At 41.2% G+C, this 22,349-nt stretch overlaps 1 protein-coding gene across 1 annotated transcript in view; it reads right to left on the bottom strand.

Moving 5' to 3' along the window:
• The window catches only part of Acvr1c (activin A receptor type 1C), a 44,121-nt gene that overhangs the window by 10,773 nt on the left and 10,999 nt on the right, over positions 1-22,349 (bottom strand). The window contains exons 2-5 of the mRNA XM_028873479.2: positions 11,749-11,988; positions 5,460-5,690; positions 2,382-2,549; positions 900-1,056 (exon numbers count right to left, since the gene is read on the bottom strand). Of these exons, the coding sequence (XP_028729312.1) occupies positions 900-1,056; positions 2,382-2,549; positions 5,460-5,690; positions 11,749-11,988 (796 nt within the window). The remainder of the gene's footprint in view (positions 1-899; positions 1,057-2,381; positions 2,550-5,459; positions 5,691-11,748; positions 11,989-22,349) is intronic.

Here is a 22,349-nt window from a genome sequence, read left to right on the forward strand (position 1 = left end):
TGAGCCTATACATCAAGACCTGACTTGTAGCTCACTGATGAGGCATAAAAGTGCTGGAGTTCCTAAAAGGATGAGTATCAGCTCAGGACTCCCAAGGCCAAGTTCTCAGCACAAAGGAGATTGATGTTATGGGAATTTGGTCATTAGGGGCAGGGAATAAGAGACAAAGATAGAAGATAGAGGATGAGGGAGAAGGGTAAGGGAACAAGGGAGAGGGCAGGGGTATTTGTCCTGGAGGACAAAGGACTTCCTCTGGATAGAGAGGAGACAGATGTGGGTAATAGGAAAATGATGTCTTATAAAAGTAGAGGGGAAACCGCGTGTTAGGATGAGGTGTTTAATTTTAATTGGGTGTGTTTATTAGGTGAGCCAAAGGAGGCTTTTGATTGCTGGACCTCAATACTTTGATAGCTGGATCATGGTAGTCAGCTTCCAGAGGAGGAAGTAGCCAAATAAGGGGATAGAGCTTGGTGGCTGGCTTTAGGAATGCAATCTAATAGTTTTTAGCAAGGCCAGAGAATGGGGAAGAAGTTCAAGGCCTGCCAGAGCCATGTTTGCCATGTTCAAGCTGGCTAGAGTCCCTTCAGTTCCTATATACGACTGAGGTGGTTTCTTTTCTGCAGGAGAGACATCCAGAAACTGTGTCACATAAACATGGCATGCCATCTTCTCTTCCACCACAACCCTGGACTAGACTCTGCACTCAATGGCTACTTCACCAGGACAAAAAAGTCAGCTCTCCCACTCTGTAGTCATTATGGCTTCTCAATGTCTCCACAAAGAATTCTTTTTTTTTTTTCAGGTCTAAAGTTCTTCACATCTGGATACACACTATAGGCACTCATGGTGTTTGATCAATCATATAAACTCTAGGAAGCTACCAGCGAAAGTCATCTTACCTCTTCGTTCCCACTTTGGGATTCTGGGGTATGTCTATAGTGTTCATGATTGAATCATGTTTCACAGCCAGCCCTAAGTCAGCTATGGCACAAGTGTCACATTTTTTCACTAAGATATTCTTTGACTTTATATCTCGATGAGCGATAGCAGGCTTACCTACAAAACATAAGAAAAGTGTATTCATATTGTCGCCTACTGAAGACAGAGTCTTCTGAATCCAGTCACTTAGAAGACTTAGTTCAAAAGTCTTCCTCTCAGACACATCTTCCCTGACTGCACCCCACGTCCAGAAGAGCAGCAGTTTGTTTTGGAGGGACATGCAGTCTTCTGGCTAAACTCCAAGCTAAGTGAGGGTAGTCTCTTGCTTTATACTCAAGCAGTTCCAATGTACAGAGCACCATATGACAGTTGTGGACACTAACAACGAGGTTTTCAATAAATGAGTTCAGGTTACTACTATGTGTGTTCCACAAGAGGGCAAATGTTTTCTAAAAAAACACATCTCAAAATCTTACTACTCTACTCTAGCAATTCTCAAATAAGAACAAAAGACCCATAAGGGTCCTTAAAATTACTACATATATACCTATCTGGTTCACGTCATCATTTCTCCAATTACTTCAACCAAAACCATATACTGGGACAAATGGGATAAAGAGCATGTGTGAAATAAGCTGGATATTAAAACTATTTTTAAAAATGTAAAACAAAACCACTATTTCCACTACATTGCGTTAGAAAAAAAAGTTGTAAAACATTTGGAAGCTGTTATTTACATTAATATTCAATTGGATAATTACAGTTCTTGAAATAAATAATTTTTTAATTTCTCAATGAAAAGTTTTTAATATGGAATGGATTAATAAATATAACCTACAGTTACCAAAATTTTGGGGAGCTCAATAATTTCTAAGAGTATAAAGGGGTCATGAACTGGGTGACCTGTTTGGACTAATGACTTTTGAGTCAGTTTCCTATAGGCTCAGTAAACTGGCAAAGCAGAGGATATTATTTGACTTTCAAGTAGGATATTCAAATATTCTCTTTTTTTTTTTAATCTTTTTGAGACAGTTCCAGCCTAGTATGGAATTCACATGTAACCCAGGATGGCATCAAACTCATGGAAATCCTTCCGCCTCAGCTACCCCCACCCACCCTCAAATATTCTTTCATGGTCTTGTTATCTTTCCCAGCCAAATTTTAATTATCAAAAGCAAGCATTTATATTTGCAGAATGTGGATATATAGCCTTTGCCGGCAAAAGAACACCTTTTGGTGTACGGACTAATGGCATGGATGGAGCCACCAGGGATAAAACTACATCATGAATAACGTGTGGTGCTGAGTATGAGAAACTTGTTTGCAGCATGACAAGAACCTCACTTTTATGAAGTACCTCCATTGTTTCTCTGTGTTTGATGACTGTAAAGAACTAAAACAAAGTCAATCCAAGGGCCAGCTTTCTGGAAGGAGATACGTACCTTGAGTACCAACAATCTCCATATGTAGGTGAGCCAGACCACTGGCTATGGAAAGTGCCAGCTTGATCATCCCAGCCACGGTTACTATGTTTCTATTCAGATAGTCATATAAGGAGCCCTGTTCATGATACTCTGATACAAGCCAAAGTTGAGTCCAAGTTCCATTATCTAATGAGAAAACGTCACTTGTTGTAAATGTTGAGAAAGCCAGCAAGCACTTTTAACAACAACAGTATTTAAAGTTCATCTGTGCCATTTATGAAACAAAGTTAATTCTTTCAACAAGGAAGCTGAAGCTGGAGAAGTAAAAGTTCTCGATGAGTTATTGAAGGTGTGGGTATGGGGGAAGCTTCCATGAAAACGCAAAGTCGTGGAAGGTGGTTCTAACAAACAAGCAACTCTTTGCCTGCTTGCCTTCATCAATAGTTGTTGGTGGGAGCTTTCACAGTATATGGGAAACTTTGGAAAGGTGAACTGTGGGAGCAACTTCTGAGAGGCTCATTTGGCCTCAGCCTTGCCCATCACTCTTAAGCTTTTCAGAAAGATTAAACTAATAAAGACAATACATATAACAAATTTACACAAAGTACTATTTCTACCACAGGAGTGTTGATGTGCTAACAATGCCCATGATGTTTGCCTTGAAAAATAGGAAATGAATGCTCCAAACAGTTTTAAAAAGAGCTATCTTCTATGATATGATGGCTAGATAGTCTCAGATAGCACATCCATTTAAACAAAAACCTAGCATTTTATGAAGACTTTTAACAGATGAAAAATTAGCCCGAAGTTTCTCTATGTCGCAGCACTTCAACAATTAGTTGTAGCTTTCGATACCAAGTGTCTCCGGCGGCATAGGCAGCCCTGGCCAGTTCTGGGACTCAGATGGACTCTGCAGTGAGCGTTTTGCTGAGATGTGTTCCTGGCAGGTGCTGTGTGCTCAGCAGCTGTGTGTTCTCCAGCCATTTCATTTCCACAACCAGGCAGGAAGAAAGCTTCATGCCGTACAAAAGGCAGGACAGTATAAAGTTCGCTAATGACCCACCCCACACTAACCTCACCCTCAGACTCTCCCTGCTGACGCCTGCACCTGGCTGTGCTCTCTCACAACAAGGTCCTTGTGAGACACTCCGCTACAATGTAAACTGTAAATGTTACATGAATAAAGAATTTGTGAAGATGAATGTGATGTTAGAGACCATTTGGTATTCGTACAAAATGGCTGACAAGGAAGGACATGACTGAGAAAAGCCAGTTAAGCAGAAGGAAACAGGAGCTGGAGAGATGGCTCAGCCATTAAGAGCTCTGGATGCTCTTCCAGAGGACCCAGGTTCAATTCCCAGCACCCACAGTGCAGCTCACATCTGTAACTCCAGCTCCAGGTAATCCAACACACTCACACAGACATCCATGCAGACAAAACACCAACACATAATAAAATAAAATAAAATAAAAACAAAAGGAAACAAAGATGAAAGATGACCTCTTTGTGACAGGTTTGTATGTAAGCCAGTAAGCACTGTGATTAAAATAGTTCTTCAAGGTGAGTTATGTGGCTGGTCAACATTGTGCTGATACCACTGCTTGTTAACCTGACCAGGAAATAACACAGCTCAAGATTAGCAGAGGGAAGTGGTTCTGAACCTTGGAACAGTGTCTGTTTTTTCAAAACTCTGGATATGGTGTTAAAGTATATGTCCTTAAGAACTTGGAAAAGGGGGCTGGAGAGATGGCTTAGCAGTTAAGAGTACTGGCTGCTCTTCCAGAGGAACTGGGTTCAATACCCAGCATCCACATGGTGGCTCCCAATAATCTGTAACGCCAGTTCTAGGGGAGCCAACAACCTCTTGCAGCCTTGCTGGGCACTAGACACAGACATACATGCAGGAAACTACCCAAACACATGAAATAATAATAATAATAATTAGTAGTGGTAGCAGCAGTACTATCATTACTATTATCATTAGCAGCAGCAGTAGTAGTAGTAATATTTGTATTAGTATTATCATCTCAAATTTACTCTCTTTCCTTACAAATCATAACTAAGTAGCATAATTGTGGTCAACAAATGCTAAGCCTCTCTTTTGTCATCTAATTAATAATAAATAAAATCATGATAATGTTACTATTAGACAAAACTAATTTTTTTTTAAATTTCCCAGGCAATAGTAGATGTGTAAAATTCATAGATATTTAGTTTAACCTTTTTGTATGTGTGCTTTTTGATGAGATTGTAACTGTGGCTTCATCGAAGTTCTTCATAGATACTGATTAAAGTTCTAATTTCCAACCTGACTGGACTGAGTTTTCTCACTCCTGTCTGCATTTCCCTTTTGTTGTACAACAAATGGGCCAAAGCATTGTAGGAAGAGGAAGAGAAGGAGATAATCCACTAACTGCATCCCTTCCTCTCCACCCAACGCATGTGCAGTATTTTAAGAGTACTGACTTTAAATACCAGATAGATGATCTGTTTTATTCCAGGACACTAAAACAGCCCACAACTGCTTATCTGTCAGAGTTAAACTTGAAATTCTGAGGTACAGTCAAGTTGACAATGAAAGAAAACTATCAATCTCCTGCCCCGTTCTCTCAGTCTGGAGGGGACGTATGCTGAAAACTGTACACACAACGCCTGTGATACAGATTCCATCCCAGCTGGTAAACAGCAGCCTCTAGAAATTCTAATACCATCCCACAGCAGCACACCCAAATGCTCTCCACAGTCCAAGATGCCTCTAGATGTTTGCATGACCCAGGGAGACTGAAGACGGGATAACTAGGCCAGGAGGCTTCCTGAGGACCGACTCCAGTTGCAGATGGCTGGTCCCTGACCAGTACCAGTTATCTAATATTTTGAAACACAGGCTTCACTGCATTATCACGACTCCACACTGACCATTTGCTGCTGCACTTCACTGCTTGGTTATGGGCATTTACTTGTTGGAAAAGAGAAGAGAATTTTCTCGATAAAGAAGATAGACTTGTGTGTGCTTTCCGGCGTCAATGTGATGGCTCCCCTCTATCTCACATGCAATCTGACATTTTTCTTGCTGACCGTGGTGAGAGCGACCTTACCTTTGTTGTCAGCTGCAATGAAGCCAAGGATGTTCTCGTGTCTCAACATCACTGTCTGATAAATTTCTGCCTCCCGAAACCAAGATCTTTCATCTCTGGAGGAGAATATTTTCACAGCCACATCTTCCCCACACCATCTTCCATGCCACACTTCCCCAAATCGACCTTTTCCTACTATTTCTTGAAGTACAATAGTCCTTGCAATTGTTCTTTGCACCAAAAGAGGCAGACCTAGTCAGGGGAGAGGCAGACCAGTCATTCCAAACAAAAGTCACAGTGATGGCCGCTATTACATAAAAAGCAAACACCTAAGCACGTTAGTAATTGTATTAAAGTTGATGAAATAAGCATCAATACAACAAACTTTAATGACAAGTCATGACCTATAAAATGTCCTAAATTATTAATTCCTCTTCTCTTATTTACAAACAAAGTTTTCTGAACACAGCATGCTGCTGCAGATATCTGCTTTCTAAGAATTGTGGCAAATCCCTTGAATTTCCCATAAAGCCAGTCCAATTACTAAGGACTCAAAGGAAAAACATGCATGGCTAACACTTAAAATAAAATGCATAGCTCCTGTACTACTGTGAAAGGAAAAGAATTTTTTGTGGATTTTTTTTCAAAACAAAATTAAAATGTGCATGTAAGGAATCAAATTCAATGACTGAGTGAGATAAGCATGTTACAGTAAGAATCTGTGAAATAAATAAATTCAAGGAAAACCTGTTCTGTGGATGTGTATAATGCTCATGATTTTTTGTTATAGTTGTTTTGAGACAGGGTCTTACTATGTATCCCTGGCTGCCCTGGACCTCACTATATGGACCAAGCTGGCTTCATACTCATAGAGACCTGCCTGCCTTTGCCTCCCAAGTGCTGGGACTAAAGATGCCTACCACCATGCCCAGACTGGTTGTCATTTTTAAAATAGTGACTCTACTTCTAAAATTCTATCCTATAGAATTAACTCAAAATGTAGAGAGTCCATGTAAAAATATTGAATACATCATTCTTATCAATATTAGACAAAAAGGAAAGCTTTCAAGTAAGAAGACATTTGTGAAATATGATGCAGATACACAAGCACAGATAAGTAAAGACCTAGGTTCCAATTTCAGCTACAACATCTAGTCACCATGGTCAGGTTACTTAAGTTCCATGAGCTTTAGCACCATTCTCTGGGAAATGGGACAGTCTGAGAGTTAATAGGAGGTTAAGCAGTTAGCACTGTACCGGGCATAATGCCTGATCAATAATGGTTACCCTCAATCTTACAGAAACATCAGCATGGATCATCTAAGATTAACGCTGATGCTGCTGCCAATAAAGCGCGTTTCAATGACACTGGAATCTGCTCTGCTACAATGTTAAATGAGAACAGTATAGTAAATTTTATCTTTATGAGTGTGTAGCTTTTCAAACTGCATAGACAGAAGACTGAACCATTTGGTGGAATCAGAGTGAGTTATAATATTCTTCCTTCTCATTTGCTGTATTTTCAACGTAAGGTCCATAAGAAGGTTTTATTATTCCTATAATTGTATTGTTAGAAAGCAAATAGTTAAAAAGGCGACAAGATGAGTGTATTCTAGAATGCCAGCTGGGTTATTGTCACTGTCCTCAGGTGGCTAGAGAAAGTAATGCCATGTGGCTTCTTGGGGGCAGTGTCCCCTGATCCAAGAATGAGCCAGTGTTTACACAGATGTTCTCATCTCCAGGAGAACCACCCACAATGGTAAATAGGCACAGACTATAAATTCATTGGTATGAGCCTCAACAATTAGTCACCAAGCCCCACAGTCCGAAAGTTCTTTTGGAACCATCTGGTTCAACCTCATCATTTATCGATGAGAACATTGGAGCCTGACAGTAATCAGACCTGAAGAGAGTCTGCTGCTGCCGAAGGCTGACCCAGAATGCTTTGTCCCCCATATGAGGACAGATCTGCATTACTTTTTGTGGGAAGGAAGACATCCGACAACAAATAGCCATGGTTGTCTTTCTAGGCTTCCGCCAGTTTTTGGCCCAAAGTGATACAAACGATTATTCAGTCAAATCTCAGTGTCGCCCTCCCCACATCATCACTGACAAAAAAAAGAAAGAAACCAGTAAGACGGTGTTTTCACACTGCAGTTAATGCAACACCCAATTGGCAGACAAAGGACATCACATCATGTAAGGGGACCAGTGGGGTGAGCCGGGGGAGATACTGCTTCAGCTGACTCAGTACCTTCCAAAGCAAAGAACAAAGTGAATCTGAGTAGTTTTTGTGCTCCACAGCTTCAGGCTGCGTTTGAACAGAAACTTTGACTCTTGCCATGAGTTCATTTTAATCTTTTCTCCAGGGATTATAGAAGCCGATGTCTGGCTTGTGTCCCCATCTGTCAGAACATTCTACCGTAAGACAAAGAAGCAGGCTTTCTACTTCCGTGAAAGCTGCCTGAGACGGAGCCCACTCTCAAGCTCGGTCCAATAAAACATCATTTATTTTCACTTTGCAGGCTCTCCATCTCTTTGAAATTTGTCCCTGACCTGGTCAGGGCTAAGCTTCGTAATCAGGGTTTTTCAGTATCTGACAAAGCTGCCTCAGATTCAAGGTCACCAGCCAATTGAGAAAGGCAGGAAGAAAGCAGGCTGGTCCAGCATCCTCCCCACAGGCGAGCTATTGTGGCAGAAGCGTTGCCGAAGGTAAACCTGTTCTCTGATGATTAAAGGCATGTGCTTTGAGCTAGGGGTTACCGCCAAACAAGCTGGCTTTACAGAGACAGAAATGCCTAAAGCTTGTTCGAATGTGTCCTTAAGAAGATGTATTCAGGAGCAAAACCTGGTGATGCAGGCCTGTGTCCTCAACTATTTGGGATGCTGAGGCAGGGCTATCCTGGACAAGTTAGTGACTTCCCCTCCCCCCACCACACACATACAAAGCCTAGGGATGTAGCTCAGAGAAAGAACACTTGCCCAGCTTGTGATGTGTGAGACCTGGGTTTAATCTTCACAGCAAAAATAAAAAGAAATTATCTGGCCTTGGGCATGGTTTTCTTCTTCCTTCGGCAAAATGTCTTAGTATAATCTCAAAAGGAAGAATCCAGAAGCCAACAGATTCATATTCATGCTCAAAGATACACTTTTAAAAACATTTAACATGAATTTTTCTTTAATTTTTGTTATATGTATAATATAAACATATGCATATAACATATATAAATACAACCCAATGAGTCCATGTGGTGTTTGTCTAAGTGTGGGGTCCCATGAGATTTGAGGCCCCATGAGATTTCCCCTTCCACGTTAGCATGTTTATTGGTGTTGTCCTTGTTCAGATCTTGTTCAGGCAGCCATGTAGTTGAGGTATCATATATGAAATTTCCCTGGCATTTCTAGGAGACACAATCTCATAGAAGACTTCCTGGTCCTCTGGCTCTCACAGTCTTTTCTCCTCATCTTCTGTGATGTTCCCTGAGCCTCAGGTGTAGGAGTTGTGTTAAAGATGTATGCCCTGGAGCTGAGCACCCTGGCATCAGTTATTTATGGGTTTTGAACAGTTGTAGCTCTCTGTAATGGTCTCTCCATCTGCTGAAAAAACTGCTTCCTCGATTCGGGATAAGAACTATACTATCTAGGTCTGTGCCACATGTCAAAATTTTGGTCTTCATGTTCAGCTCATGGTGCTTATTAAAAAATGTAATAGCATTTCTTTATTTGTGTGTGTGTGGGGGGGGAGACCATAAGGAGGGTGTAGTCAAAGAACAACCTATAGGGGTTGGCTCTATCCTTCTAGCATGTGGGTCCTTGGAAATGAACTCAGGTCTTCAGTCTTGGTGGCAAGGGCTTTTACCCAGTAAGCCATCTTGCCAGCTCATTACTCCTTTCTTAAATTAAATATCTAGGTTTCTGTGTATTAATTTGTATTCTTTTTACATGGAGGAGAAACCCTTGGTCAGATTCAGTACACTTGGAGAGTAGGATAATATATAAACAACCTGACCAAAAGCACCATGGTGGAGGAAAGGATTTATTTGGCTTACACTTGCAGATCACAGTTCAGCACTGAAGGAAGTCAGGGCAGGAAATCAAGGCAGGAAGCTGAAGGCAGGAACTATGATGAAACATTGCTTGCAGCGAAACTCTCTGTGCTATTCTCGTCTAGCTTTCTTGTACAGCCCAAGACCATCTGCCCATGGCTGGTACCACCTACAGTGGGCTGTGCCCTCCTCCATCACTTAGCAATCAAGACAATTCCCCTATACACATGCCCACGGGCCAACATGACCCAGGCAATCATTCAGCTGAGGCTTGTCCCTTCAGATGACTCTAGGTTGTGTCAAGTTGACAATAAAGACTAACTAGGATGGGACCTAATATTATCAAGTGAATGAAAATATTTCTGTGGGCAATAAGTAGAAGGTTATTCGGTCCTTTGAGAATGATAAAGAAATGTGTTTCTAGAAATTAAGCATAAATCAGAGTTCTTTGTGCCTAGAATGTTGGCAATACTCAAAATTTTGGGATATAGTAGATCTCAACATATAATATCCCAAGAAGCTGAGTTTAAATACTGAAGAATATTGCTTTAAAAATAAGCCTTTTACACAGCGACATAATTTGAATTCCAACTTTAAATGCTTGTAATTTCGGGATTTTGCTTTCATGGTTTCTTTTGTAAAAACATCTCACTTGATGTTACAGTGACAGCCTGGACCATGAGACTTTTCTGGTCAGCAAAATTGTGGTCCTTTCTGATGTATCCAGAGTGCTTCCTATTAGATATGGGGGACCATACGAATGTGATGTTGTTTCCCCACCTGCCTCTGTTACTGTGTCTGCCTGGGTGCTACTCACACCCACCAGAGGGGGAGTTCCTCAAAGCTGTGTGTTTTGTTTTGTTTCCTTTCTTTTCATGTTTTTCAAGGCGAGATTTTGCTACATAGCCCAGGGTTAGTCTCTAATGTGGGAGGCTTCTACTGTAGCATCCCTAATACTGAGAATACAGACAGAATACTGAGAATACACCATCCAACCCTGGTTGGAATAATGAATGGCACTAATGATCCCTTTAAAGCAAGAAGGGATGTTGGAGCTTCTGAAGTGGCTTGTCTGGGTGTCCTCTTGGTCATATTTTTGCAAAGCCAAGAGCCAAGAGTCTCTAGAAGTTCAGATGGGAAGAGAAGAGTCCTTGTAACTGCAGGGAAATCCTGCTCTGCTCCTACTCCCAGAAGTGTTTTGTGCTATGGAAAAAGGCTCTTTTATTCCATGATGCAGTCTGGCCCTTGGAACTTCTTCATCAGTCGTCTGAATCCATTAAAGAAGAAAAGGTACTGGTAACATAATGATAACAGTGACTAGATAACCTTGAGCCACAGGAGCCAGCTAGGAATGCAGTGAGCTTCCTTCAGATTCCCATTGCCTGGCTCCCGGAATATAATGTTGAGTTAATTCCAGGGCAGCTCCTTGCTAGCTTTGAAAGCACATCTGGGGGTGGGATTGCCTCCAGATCCAGAAGGCCTCAGTGACCACAGACAAATATCCACAAGGAACACTGTGTTGTTAACTAACACATTTCCCTATATCTCGTGGACTTAAACCCAATACTCCTAACTCCTCTGTTTCTATTAAACAGCTGGAGAAAGCAGCAGTGACAGCGCCAACCATGGGAGGAGGTAGAGGACGACACAAAAGCCAAGAGAAATAAACAAAGAATCAAATCCCAAGGAATAAAAAAGAAATCGGACCCCAGAAAGCTGCATCGGACATCGGAGAAGACTCTATCATGACAATGCTTTTTTTTTAAAGTAGGATTTTTTAAATTATTCATACAATATGCTTTAATCATGTTTTCTCCTCCCCAACTCCTCCACACCCAACTCCATGCTCCCCTCTGTGTGTGTGTGTGTGTGTGTGTGTGTGTGTGTGTGTGTGTGTATACGTGCATGCTCGCACACATGTCTGTCTGACTCTCTTTAAAAAGAAAAGAAGACAAGGAAATGGAATGTAGTTTTATGAAGAGATAAAGGAGAAGCTAAAACAAGATTAAAGTGGGGGAGGTACAGGGTAAAAGAGAGAATGTGTGGAAGTACAGCTAATCCTAAAGGCCTTTTGAAAAACTATATGAAAATCTGCTACTGTAGATGATTTGCATGTAATCCTTAAAGAGATTTCTATTCGTGAGTTTATTCATTATGTACCTCACTGAGCACTTTAGCTGATGAGTTCATACTGGACACTTTGAGCAAAAAGATTGTTCACTGATTTTTAGACAAGTGTTTGCTTACTGAAAACATAAACATACCAGAGCCTGAACCGGAGGCAGTGGCGTCATAAATCAAATCTTTGAGTGTTTTTCCCGCGTTTACCAGGCTGTACTCTGCCAGAGGTTCCTCCACGTTGTGTCTCTTGGTCTTTCTGTATGTGCACTGGCGGTCCTGACATGCCCATATTGTCAGCATGGCAGCTATGGAGAGCAGGCAAACAGGCACGGTGATAACCACCGTCAGCTCCGTGGGGCCGAGTCTGGGGGCATTCGGCGATACTGCAGTTTCAAAAGAAAGGAAAGGAAGAAAGAAACAGAGGGATGGAGGGAGAGAGAAAGAAAAGAGAGAAGTCATAAATCAACTCAAGTAAAACTTTTTTTGTTTTTGTTTTGAGACAGGGTTTCTCTGTGTAGTTTTGGAGCCTGTCCTGGATCTCGTTCTGTAGACCAGGCTGGCCTTGAACTCACAGAGATCCGCCTGGCTCTGCCTTCCAAGTACTGGGATTAAAGGTTTGTGCCACCACTCTCCGGCAAAACGTTTTTGACATTTTCTTTTAAAAAAAAAGTATTTTTCTGTATTGTTAGAATTTGTTTGTAGTAAATATTTGAGAGTGTTGTAGTAATTCTAAAACCAAAGATTGTTTTACTTTTTTTGGAGGAGACAGGATCTCATATAACCCAGGTTAGTCTGAAACTATGTAGCCACAGATGAGCTTGAACTGTTGATCCTCCGGCTCCCATCTCACCAGTCCTGGAAGTACAGGCATGTGCCAAAGGCATAAGGACATATCTGTGTGAAAATTTCACAGTCAAGGTCATTCAGTACTTTGTATGTAAGTTGAAGAAAATAGTTTAAAAGTACTAACATTAAAAATATGTATTTTGGAAATTCCAAGTGCAGTCACCAAAATTCCTCACCTAGAATATGTGACCATAAAAGTAGGGATTTAAGTTCATTGGCAAAGACCACAGTGCAGGCAAAGCTAAGCAAAAGAGTGAGAGGTGACTGCAGCTCTTACTATGGCAATGGGAGGCAGGGGTGGGATTGTAAAAAGCATTGGCTTGGGAGATTTTTAAAAACCTTCAAAATATTTGATACTTTCATTTTTCCTTTCCATTTGTTCTTCTGCAGTCCTGTCCTTTCAACAAATCCATCCATCCATCCATCCATCCATCCATCCATTCATTCATTCTACAAATCATCACCAGGCTCTTGGACTGTGTTGCTATTATTCCCGGTGCTGGAAATAAAATGGTGAGTGAAGAGCCCAGTCCCTGCCCTCCACCCACATGCACTCTCACAGATGCAGACAGCTGAGCAGAGGGCTGTGCAGCATGAGTGGAAGAGGGGACACATGCCACGCGGATGAATCAGCAGAGGCGACATGGTGATAGCAAGATGTCACTCCTGACTGAGTGGTCCTAGCAGGCCTCTCTGATGGAGACAATGGAACAGAGCAAGACTGAATGGCAGCCAGGGACCCAGAGGTGGGCACCTGTGTGGTCAGTTCAGAAGCATGTCCTGGACAGCAAGGGAGGAGACAAGGACGTGGGATCGAGGAATTAAGGGGAAACCTCGTGTGGCTAAGGGAAAGATTAGGGGTTTCGTTTTACAAGGAAGCTGTGGTGAGGTTTTGAGACTTGGTCAGACTTTTATTCTGAGTGGCCGCTGTGTCAATAGACACTAGAGTAAGAAGGATGAAAATGGAGACCTGCCAGAAGTCCAGGTCGACAAGCCTGGTGGAAGTCAATGGTCTCCTCTAAGAGCCGTACCAAGAAGTACTTTCATGGAGCTGGGTCCCGAGCAACAAACCTGTTCTCCCAGACACAGTAGGATTGAAAACTCGAGACCAGTCTTGGCTACATAATTTAATCACCTCAAAATTTTAAAAAATTAAAAAAAAAAAGTTTGAAAGATTTTGAGAATTTCTTCCTAGTGTCCACTCACTTCCTGGAACCTTGCTATGCTTCCCTTCCGGGCAAACATCACCACATGGCTGTCAGGTCATCAGCTCATCCATCTCTTATCTGATTCTCTCTGAGGATGAGGAGGAAGCTGCCTGCGGTACTCCTACCTGAATCCCCAGTGCTTACAACAGTGTCTGACACATAGCAGGTCCTCAGTAAGGAGGACTCAACCAACCATCAGGGTCACTGGAATGTTTGACTAGTTTATCCCTGGTAAGTAAGATCTCTCTCATAGAAACATCAATGTGATCACTGAAACCAGGTAAGAGACAGACGTAATTAGGGCCCGGGGAGGTGACTTCATGGGCCTCGCTGCCAAGTGTAAGGAACAGAGCTCAGAACTCATCTAGAAGATAAGAGGGCATGGAGGCCTGCTGGCCGGTAACCCCAGCATTAAGGGACAAAGATAGGATCCTCCTTGAAGCAGGCTGCCTAACTAGACGAGGCAAGTGACCAAGGTCTGAGTTCAGTGAGAGACTCTGCCTTAATATATAAAGTGGAGACTGACCAAAGAAGACACCAGATACCAACCTCTAGCCTTCACACACACACATACACATAAGGGGAAAGACATAATTATTTGCAGCCGTCTTTTTAATGGAAAGTTCATCTTGCACTTCAGATTTTTCTTTTAAATTTACAAAAACAGTGACACATAAAACATTCAGGATGACAGACACTTTCTGTAGTTAAGCAGTTCACTTGCCCCACCCCCGAAACTGGTATGTTGTTTGCTTCCTTATGGCTCGCTGAGGACTGCCTCTTCAATTTTATAGTCATGTTTTTGCTCCAGCAGTGCTGATTTCTGTTGCTTGTTTTGCATTTCAAAACTTGTATTTATGCATATTTATATGTATGTGTGTGTGCCTGTATGCACCAAACATGCACCATATGCATGCAGTTGCCTATGGAGGTCAGAAAAGGGTGGAGGAACAACTGAACTGGAGTCACAGACAGTTGTGAACTGTCCAGTGTGGGTAATGTGATATGAACCCAGGTCCTCTGAAAAAGAGGTATGCACTCTTAACCATGGAGCCATCCCTCCAGCCCTTGATTTTTGTTTTTAATAAGCCTTGATATGTACTTGACAGATTGTTGCAACAGAATTGGGGAGATGTGAGTTCTCAAACACCAATAAGATCATCCCAAACCTCTGGAGAAAGAGAAGTCCTACGTGGTTGTGGGTTGCCTCCCTCTCATGCTGTACCTTGAGATAATTGCACCCTCCACACACAGAGTTGACTCCGTCCAACAAGGAAAGGTCCAGGGACCATCCACTGAGGGTATAACACCTGTACTTTAGAGTCCAAATAAATGGCTGACAGTGGGCTTTATGAATTATACTGTCCCTCAGATGTCTTCCTTTTTATGGTCAAAACCAGAGAGCTTAGTGCATTAATGATACTTGCATTTCATTCATGATATAGCAAATATATATATATATATATATAAATATATATATATATATATATATATATATGAGAAACCTTTGAAAATTATTAGTTTTGAAAGTAAAAACATCAGACTCCTCCTCAGGGTGTTCCTAGGTGTTTCTTCTTAGTCCCAGCAGCTGCCAATAGCTCTCAGTGAGTAAAAGGCTCATAAGCACAGGCCAGGCTCTTCTGCTTCCACAGTAAACTTTAACTGGCCACCACGTACCTTGTATATTCCCAAACTCCTCTGGAATCATTAGTGGTTACACGGGTAAATGGAGAAAGGTTGGCCTGGAGTGTTCTTCAATGGGTGCTAAAAGTGTTCTCTGACAACTTGGCTTCAGAACCCCTTAACCAAGTCCTTGTGACTTGAAATCTGCTGTTGTAAAAGAACATCCCCATCCATTCTATAAGGATCGCTATTTTTCTGTATACTCACAAAGAATTCTAGGTGTTCAAAAAAAGCTGCCAAGTGTATTCATCTTCTGAATTAGGTCTTTTTTAAAATACCTGTTTCCACATGTTAACATCTTCTAACTTCAATTCTATCGCTGGAGGCATTCATATAACTACATTTAATTTTGATATCTCCTATTAGGAGCCACCAACATAAGCGCTAGCCTTCAGAAACTATTGATCGTCTTTATTTTGGTAAAGCTCTATTAAGCAGAGCTCAGCTCATCACTATGGCAACTAATAGAGGTCAGCAAACCTGAAATCAGAGTCACCTACCATGGCGCCAGCAACTCCTCTCAGGGATGTTTACCGATGGCCAATGTTTCTCCCTTTATGAACAGATCTACTGATATAGGTTGGTAAAGGGAAGAAAAAAAAAAAAAAAGATTACTCAGCTAGAAATAAGCTAGCAACATCATCCAGAAAGGACTCCTTAAACACTGAGCAATTGTAAAAGCAAATGTTTGCAAAACTGCCTTGAGCCAAATGTTTCTTGTAATCTTATAGGAAAGAAATAAAGAAAAAAATGTGCCTACAGCCAATGAGTAGGGATAGAAGACAACAGTACCTAGGTAGGAAAAGCGTTTTTAATACAAGATAGCTCTGATGTAAATACTGCTTTTGGAGCAAGTTCTATGTTCTTGATCATAGGAGAACTTATTATTTGACAATTTCTAATGAGTGATTTTTTTTCAGTGCCTGTAGGTGTGCACTGACCATGAAAAGGGTAGCTGCAGGAGGGGACACGTGACAGCCCACAAGTGAGGTCTGGAAAGCCCTGTATCACCAATTCAAAGCATTTCCTTCCTAAGCCAATCAGATGAAAGAGAATGGGAAAGACACAGGTACTAGGCCAGCTGTGTGAGAATCCAGCTCACACACATCTACAGTGCCCTGGAACCTGATGAACTGGGGAAATAAAGACAACTGTCCTTTGGTATTTATGGGGACTAATTTAAAATTCACACTCAAGCCCCTTATATAAAATGGAATAGCACTTTTACATAACCCACTCATCACTCCTCCACATGCTTTAATTTGTCTCAGATCACTTCCAAAAACTAATACAATGTAAATGCTATGTCATGGTCACATGGTGTGAGGACTCAGGATAAAGAAACAGTCTGGAGCGGTGTGTATAAACACATTTTTTTTTCCTAAATACTTTCAGTGTGTGGTTGACTGACTCCGTGGAGGCAGAACTCATAGATATGAAGGGCTAGGTATATTAACACAGTAGAGAAAAGGAAAGAAGAAGGAAGGGGAAACAGAGGGGAAAGGGAGAAAGAAGGGGAGTCAAGAAGGAAGGAAGGGGAGGAGGGAGGGAAGGAGGAAGCTATTTAACTTGTGAATTTTGCAACTTTCCCTCAATGCCTAGCTGGAGCTGGCGGTGACAGTCACCACCAACCTGTACACAGACGGAGTTCAGATCTGTCATCCTCTCCTGGGACTGCTCTCCATGTCAGCCACCACCCCACCACTTCCCATTTCTTTCTTTCTTTGGGAAGCAAATTCAACATGTTGAGAGAGAGAGAGAGAGAGAGAGAGAGAGAGAGAGAGAGAGAGAGAGAGAGAGAGAGAGAGAGAGAGAGAACATGGAACATGGACATGGTCTCATGTTTTCTCAACTCCTGCTGACTCTTACTCTTTCTCAAAAGGAGAAAAAGTCATTGATGTTCATTAGATCTACATGGCCTCAGGCTTAATAAACTTACACTTCCTTGGTACCTATTGATTGGTTAGTGAGTATTACTATATGAGATTGATTAGGGTTAAGTGGAATTATGGTTAAGTTAGTGTGGCTAAATGTATTCGATCAAGTATTTCAAAAAGTCCATATTGCTGTTACCTTGAAAAACTTAGTCCAAATCTACATTCAATTTACTACAAACTCCTTTCTCTCCCACCTTGAAATGGTATTTGCCTAAATAAATGAAGATATACAGTGAGGCAACCCAGAGAAGCTAGAGACTAGACAAAGAGGTATGCACTGGCCAAGTGGTTATTTTCAGACTAACTCAGGCAGACAAGAGCAAACCAGGGCTTCCACAAAGGACAGTTTTTACAAAACTTCTCAAGGTTTGTGCTCCCTTGCCAAACATCATGGTAAAAAGAGGTTACAGAAAATTAAAAGAGCCCCAAATACCCTTAGAGGAACCATGTTAATCACCTCTTATTAAAGGCTCCTTTCATTATGTGCAGCTGCATTTGGCCTGGAATGTGGAGTGGAAGGAGCTGGGGGCCTAGTTCACAATCCAGAGCTCCTCCAGCTGACCTCACTCGGACCACGTACTCTTCAGCTGCGGCAGATAGATACCCACATCGCCACCCTGCATCTCCTCCTCACAACACACTACTTCACAGCAATGACCATAAGACTCGGGAGGAATAAGCCAGGAGCAAGCTCATTTAGCCAGATCTCTCCATAATACTTCACTATACACAGCAGCGAATGTTCTTGCTTCTGCATACACTGCGAATTGTGTTAAACAAGTGCTGTGATCAACAGACACTTCATGTACTGAACCATGAATCTAGACATTCTCCCAAGCCTGGCCAGGGACAAGATGTTGTGGAATATTAGTTTAAAATGCCTTACATTCTTTTATGCTATGGAATATTTGTTTAATGATACAAAGATGTGTTGCATTCTGTTACGTTGCATGTGTTTAACTCTTAAAGTTGTGTTACTTTGCCTAATCTAAAACACCTGATGGTCTAACGAAGAACTGAACAGCCAATAGCTAGGCAGGAGAGAGACAGACAGGGCTGGCTGGCAGAGAGAATAAATAGGAGAAATCTAGGAAGAAAGTAAGATCTAGAAATGAGAAGAGGCCAACCACCCAGCTACACAGAAAGCCATGGAGTAAGAAAAAAGGAAAGGTATATAGAATACAGAAAGATAAAAGCCCAGAGGCAAAAGGTAGATGGGATAGTTTAAGTTAAGAAAAGCTGGCTAGAAACAAGCCAAGTTAAGATCAGGCATTCATAAGTAAGAATAAGTCTCTGTGTGCTTATTAGGGATGTGACCCCAAAGAGCAAAGAGTAAAACAACTAACTACAACAAGACTAACAGAAAGTATTTCTGCTTTTGAGCTGGAACTGTGAGCTATTGACACAAGTTTCTTTGCTCAGTGTTCTTTCTAGAAAAGGCCCTTTGTACACACTATTGTCATCTGGCCAAGTTTCATAACTTTTTAACAGGAAGGTGGCATCGCACACAAAAATATTTCCTGGACAGCTCTACCAGGTGCTTCTGGCTTTGGGGGAGTGTATACAGAGCACCAACAGGCTGCAAACTTTTGCCACTAGCATTTGAATTTAAGAATACAAATGATTTTATGTTTATTTTTAAAAAAATAGGAGCATTGGGTTGAAGATTATAATTTTTGACCTAAGAGCATTAAAAAATAAAAACAAACAATAACAAACCCTTCACTCAAGGAGCGGCAAGATTAACAGAAGATTGGAAGAGGGAAAGAGAGATGGCTCAGTAATTCAAAGTACTTCTTGCTAGTCCAGAAAACCAGCATGCATGAGGAGGTGCAGAGATCAGGGGAGGCACAGCTCACAACACATGTCTCCAGCTCCAGAGAGTGTACCCACTAGAGTACACTAGAGTGTACCCACTCAACATACGGCATACACTCACACAGATACACACATCCATACACAGGAAGTTTTAATTACTAAAAATATAAAATGTTAGAAAAAAACCCAAGTGGGTTTCACAATTCATTTTCCTTAATTTCAGACAGCAAAGGGCAATATTCTCTTATCTCTGCCATCAAGACACATATCTCCATGGTGCATGTGTATCAGGAAATTAGATGCCAGTTATTCAAAATATAGTCTAGGCTTTCTTCCACTAAAAGGAAATCCTCTCTATGGGAAAAGTGAAAGACTCCCTCCCTCACAGCAGAGAGCCTTGCTCAGCAAAAGGTACTTAAAATATTGATGACCAGGGAAAAGCCGCACGTCTTTGTCCCAAAGTCTTCACTGGTATAAGGTCTAATGTATCCCACAAAGCAGCTTGCTCACTTGGATAAGCACATTTTGACCTCGTTCAAGGTCCAATCCTAGCCACCAAAACAGATGTGAGTGAAGCATATAGGTATTTACATGCACAGAGCCTTGCATGATATAAAATGCTCGATTTGAAATTGGTTATGAAAGTTACATTCAATCTCCCATTACATCCTTATCAAGGGAATTTTCTAATTTAAATCAGGGCACTTGTTCCTGGAGACTAGAAATGCTTCTTCTGGTAAACTCTCTTTGAATGTTAGAGTTAATTGAACTTACAAAAATGTTTTAAAATATAGCACCTTTCACGTCCTGGGGTGAGGTGGGGGATCCTGTCTGGCACACCTGTCAGGTGTACACTGAGTCCTTCAGGAGAGCTGGGAAGGAAGGGATTTGCTTCTGTGAGACAGCAGCAATCCCACAAGGGGCCAGCAAGGTTTTCCAGCATGCACTTGCCACCTCCTTCCAACTGTAGCAAGGAATTTGTCTCTCAAACAGGAAGGCAAAGACAATGATGGATGTTTTAAAAGGAATGAAGAAAACGGGATATCACCTCCACAAAGAATACACTCGCTAGTGGATTCTTCATTTTTCAGAAATTGTAGTATATTTTCAAATTATTGGTATTTGATCAATTGATCCTTTAGGCAGTTTCTCCTTCTTCAGATGAAAACTGTCCATTTGATGGGGTCTTATTTAGACATGCCCCTGAGGAATGAGTGTCTCACACCTCACACAACTGATAAACAAGTAAATGAATCTTCCTTTTCCTCTTCACACAAGTGAGAACAAGACAGAAAATAAGCATTGTGCAAAAGTTAGCAAAGCACCCACTTTTAATGTTGTACTTAACTTTTCATTTAAAATGACTATTTAAGTTAGTGAAAAATGAAATAGTTGTTTTAAAATAATGTGTTGCAATCTAGAAGGGGAAAAAATGAGAAATTACAGTTCCACTTACCCTTATCCTGCACTGTACGTTTTGTTAGCAGAATAGAAACAAAGATTGTATAGCTTGAAGGTTGTTGTTGAATAGTCTATTTCCATATGAAGAGCTGTAATTAGTGTAAGCATGCTCCAAACAGCAATTCCTCTCATGGTTAACCCTATAAATCACCAGCTCCTCTAGCCCAAGCTTCCTTGCTTTGTACTACATAAATTTTCATGGATTTTGATACTGCTCGATAGCATAACAACTGTTTCTCTAGGGGTGCTCTGATACCATCACTGAGAGTCACCAGAGAATATTTGTTAGAAACCAAAATGCAGGCTGACCACAAAAGAACAAAGTACATTTGTTCACATTGGAAAAGACTTTACTTAATATTAAAGGGGGGAAAGCGAGATAGAAAATTGCATTAAGCTGAACAATTCAACTATATTAAACTAAAATATATTATACTAACCTGTTGATTTGGGGAACTATGGATGGCTCATAAACAACACAAATTATTTCTCATAGTTCAGGCAGCTAGCAAGTCCGAAGCCGAAGTGCTATGAGATCCTGTGTTTGGTGACGGCCTGTGTTCTGGCTCATGCAGGCACTGTCTTCTGATTCCATGTGGTCAAAAGAGCTACCTTACGTATCTTTTATAAGGACATCAATCTACTCCTGAGCACTCCACAGAAGGCCCCATATCCTGATACCATCACCATTGGATTAGGCTCTTGAAACAAACATAACATGAGTTATGGGATATTTCCTCTGTGTCTGTGCTCTGAAGAGCCTAGGTGGGAAATGCCTGTTCTTGGAAGTGTGGCAGGATTTTCTGGTGGATCTTCTAGGGCACTGAAGCTTTCTTTAAAGGAATGTTTTCAAATAACTGACTCAAGGTCTTTAATATCACAGGACTATTTTCATTGGTAAACTTGATTTTTATAGAAATTATCTGCTTGTTACCAGGACATATTAATATTAATTATAAGTAAAATTATGCTAATTGATTGATTATTTTGAGGTATATTAATTCAAATCTACCTCTGAGATTGTGGATATATCTTTTCTTCCTTATGCTTGGTAGTGCATTTACACACACAGATAAGATACATGAGAGGGAGATAGAGAGAGGGAGACAGAGGAAGAGGGTAAAAGAGAGAGGGGGGAGAGAAATTATGTTCTCAGGTGTATTCTTTTTCGTGTGTGTGTGTGTGTGTGTGTGTGTGTGTGTGTGTGTGTAGTGCGTGCTCTTCCACAGAGCTACACCCTTTGACCAGACCATTTTTAACTCCAACCACTCTTTCACATTAAAGTTTATTCTGTCTGCTATTAGCAAAAACAGTAAATGATCACCTTTGTTTAATGTATAGGTTATATGTTTTCCATTAGACTGATTTTAATGTTTCTACAAACATGTAGATAGATGTCTTTTTTTTTTTTAATTAGGAGGCAGAGAGATGGCCCATCAGTTAAGTCACTTGGAACATTCGACAAAGTGAGTTCTCTCCCTGGAATCCACATGATGGAGGAAGAGTGTAGCAAGAATCTTAAATGGTCTTATTAATAAAATCAAACCTGAGGCCAGCTATTGGGGTGAAAGCTGGAAGATCAGAGAAGCAGAACAAGCCACAGCTACCTCACTTTGCCAGTTCCTCAGCTGATCCTGTTTCCTCAGACTGGAAGCCTCTAAGTCCTCATCCAGAATGGGTCTCAGCTGAACTGTAGTTCAAAAGCCTAAAAGCTTCACCAGCCAAATGCTTAACCAGCCAAATGCTGCTAATTCCTGGTCTTCATGCCTTATGTACCTTTCTGCTATCTGC

The sequence above is a fragment of the Peromyscus leucopus genome, chromosome 4, assembly GCF_004664715.2.
Source record: "Peromyscus leucopus breed LL Stock chromosome 4, UCI_PerLeu_2.1, whole genome shotgun sequence".
NCBI classification, from domain to species: Eukaryota; Metazoa; Chordata; class Mammalia; order Rodentia; family Cricetidae; genus Peromyscus; species Peromyscus leucopus.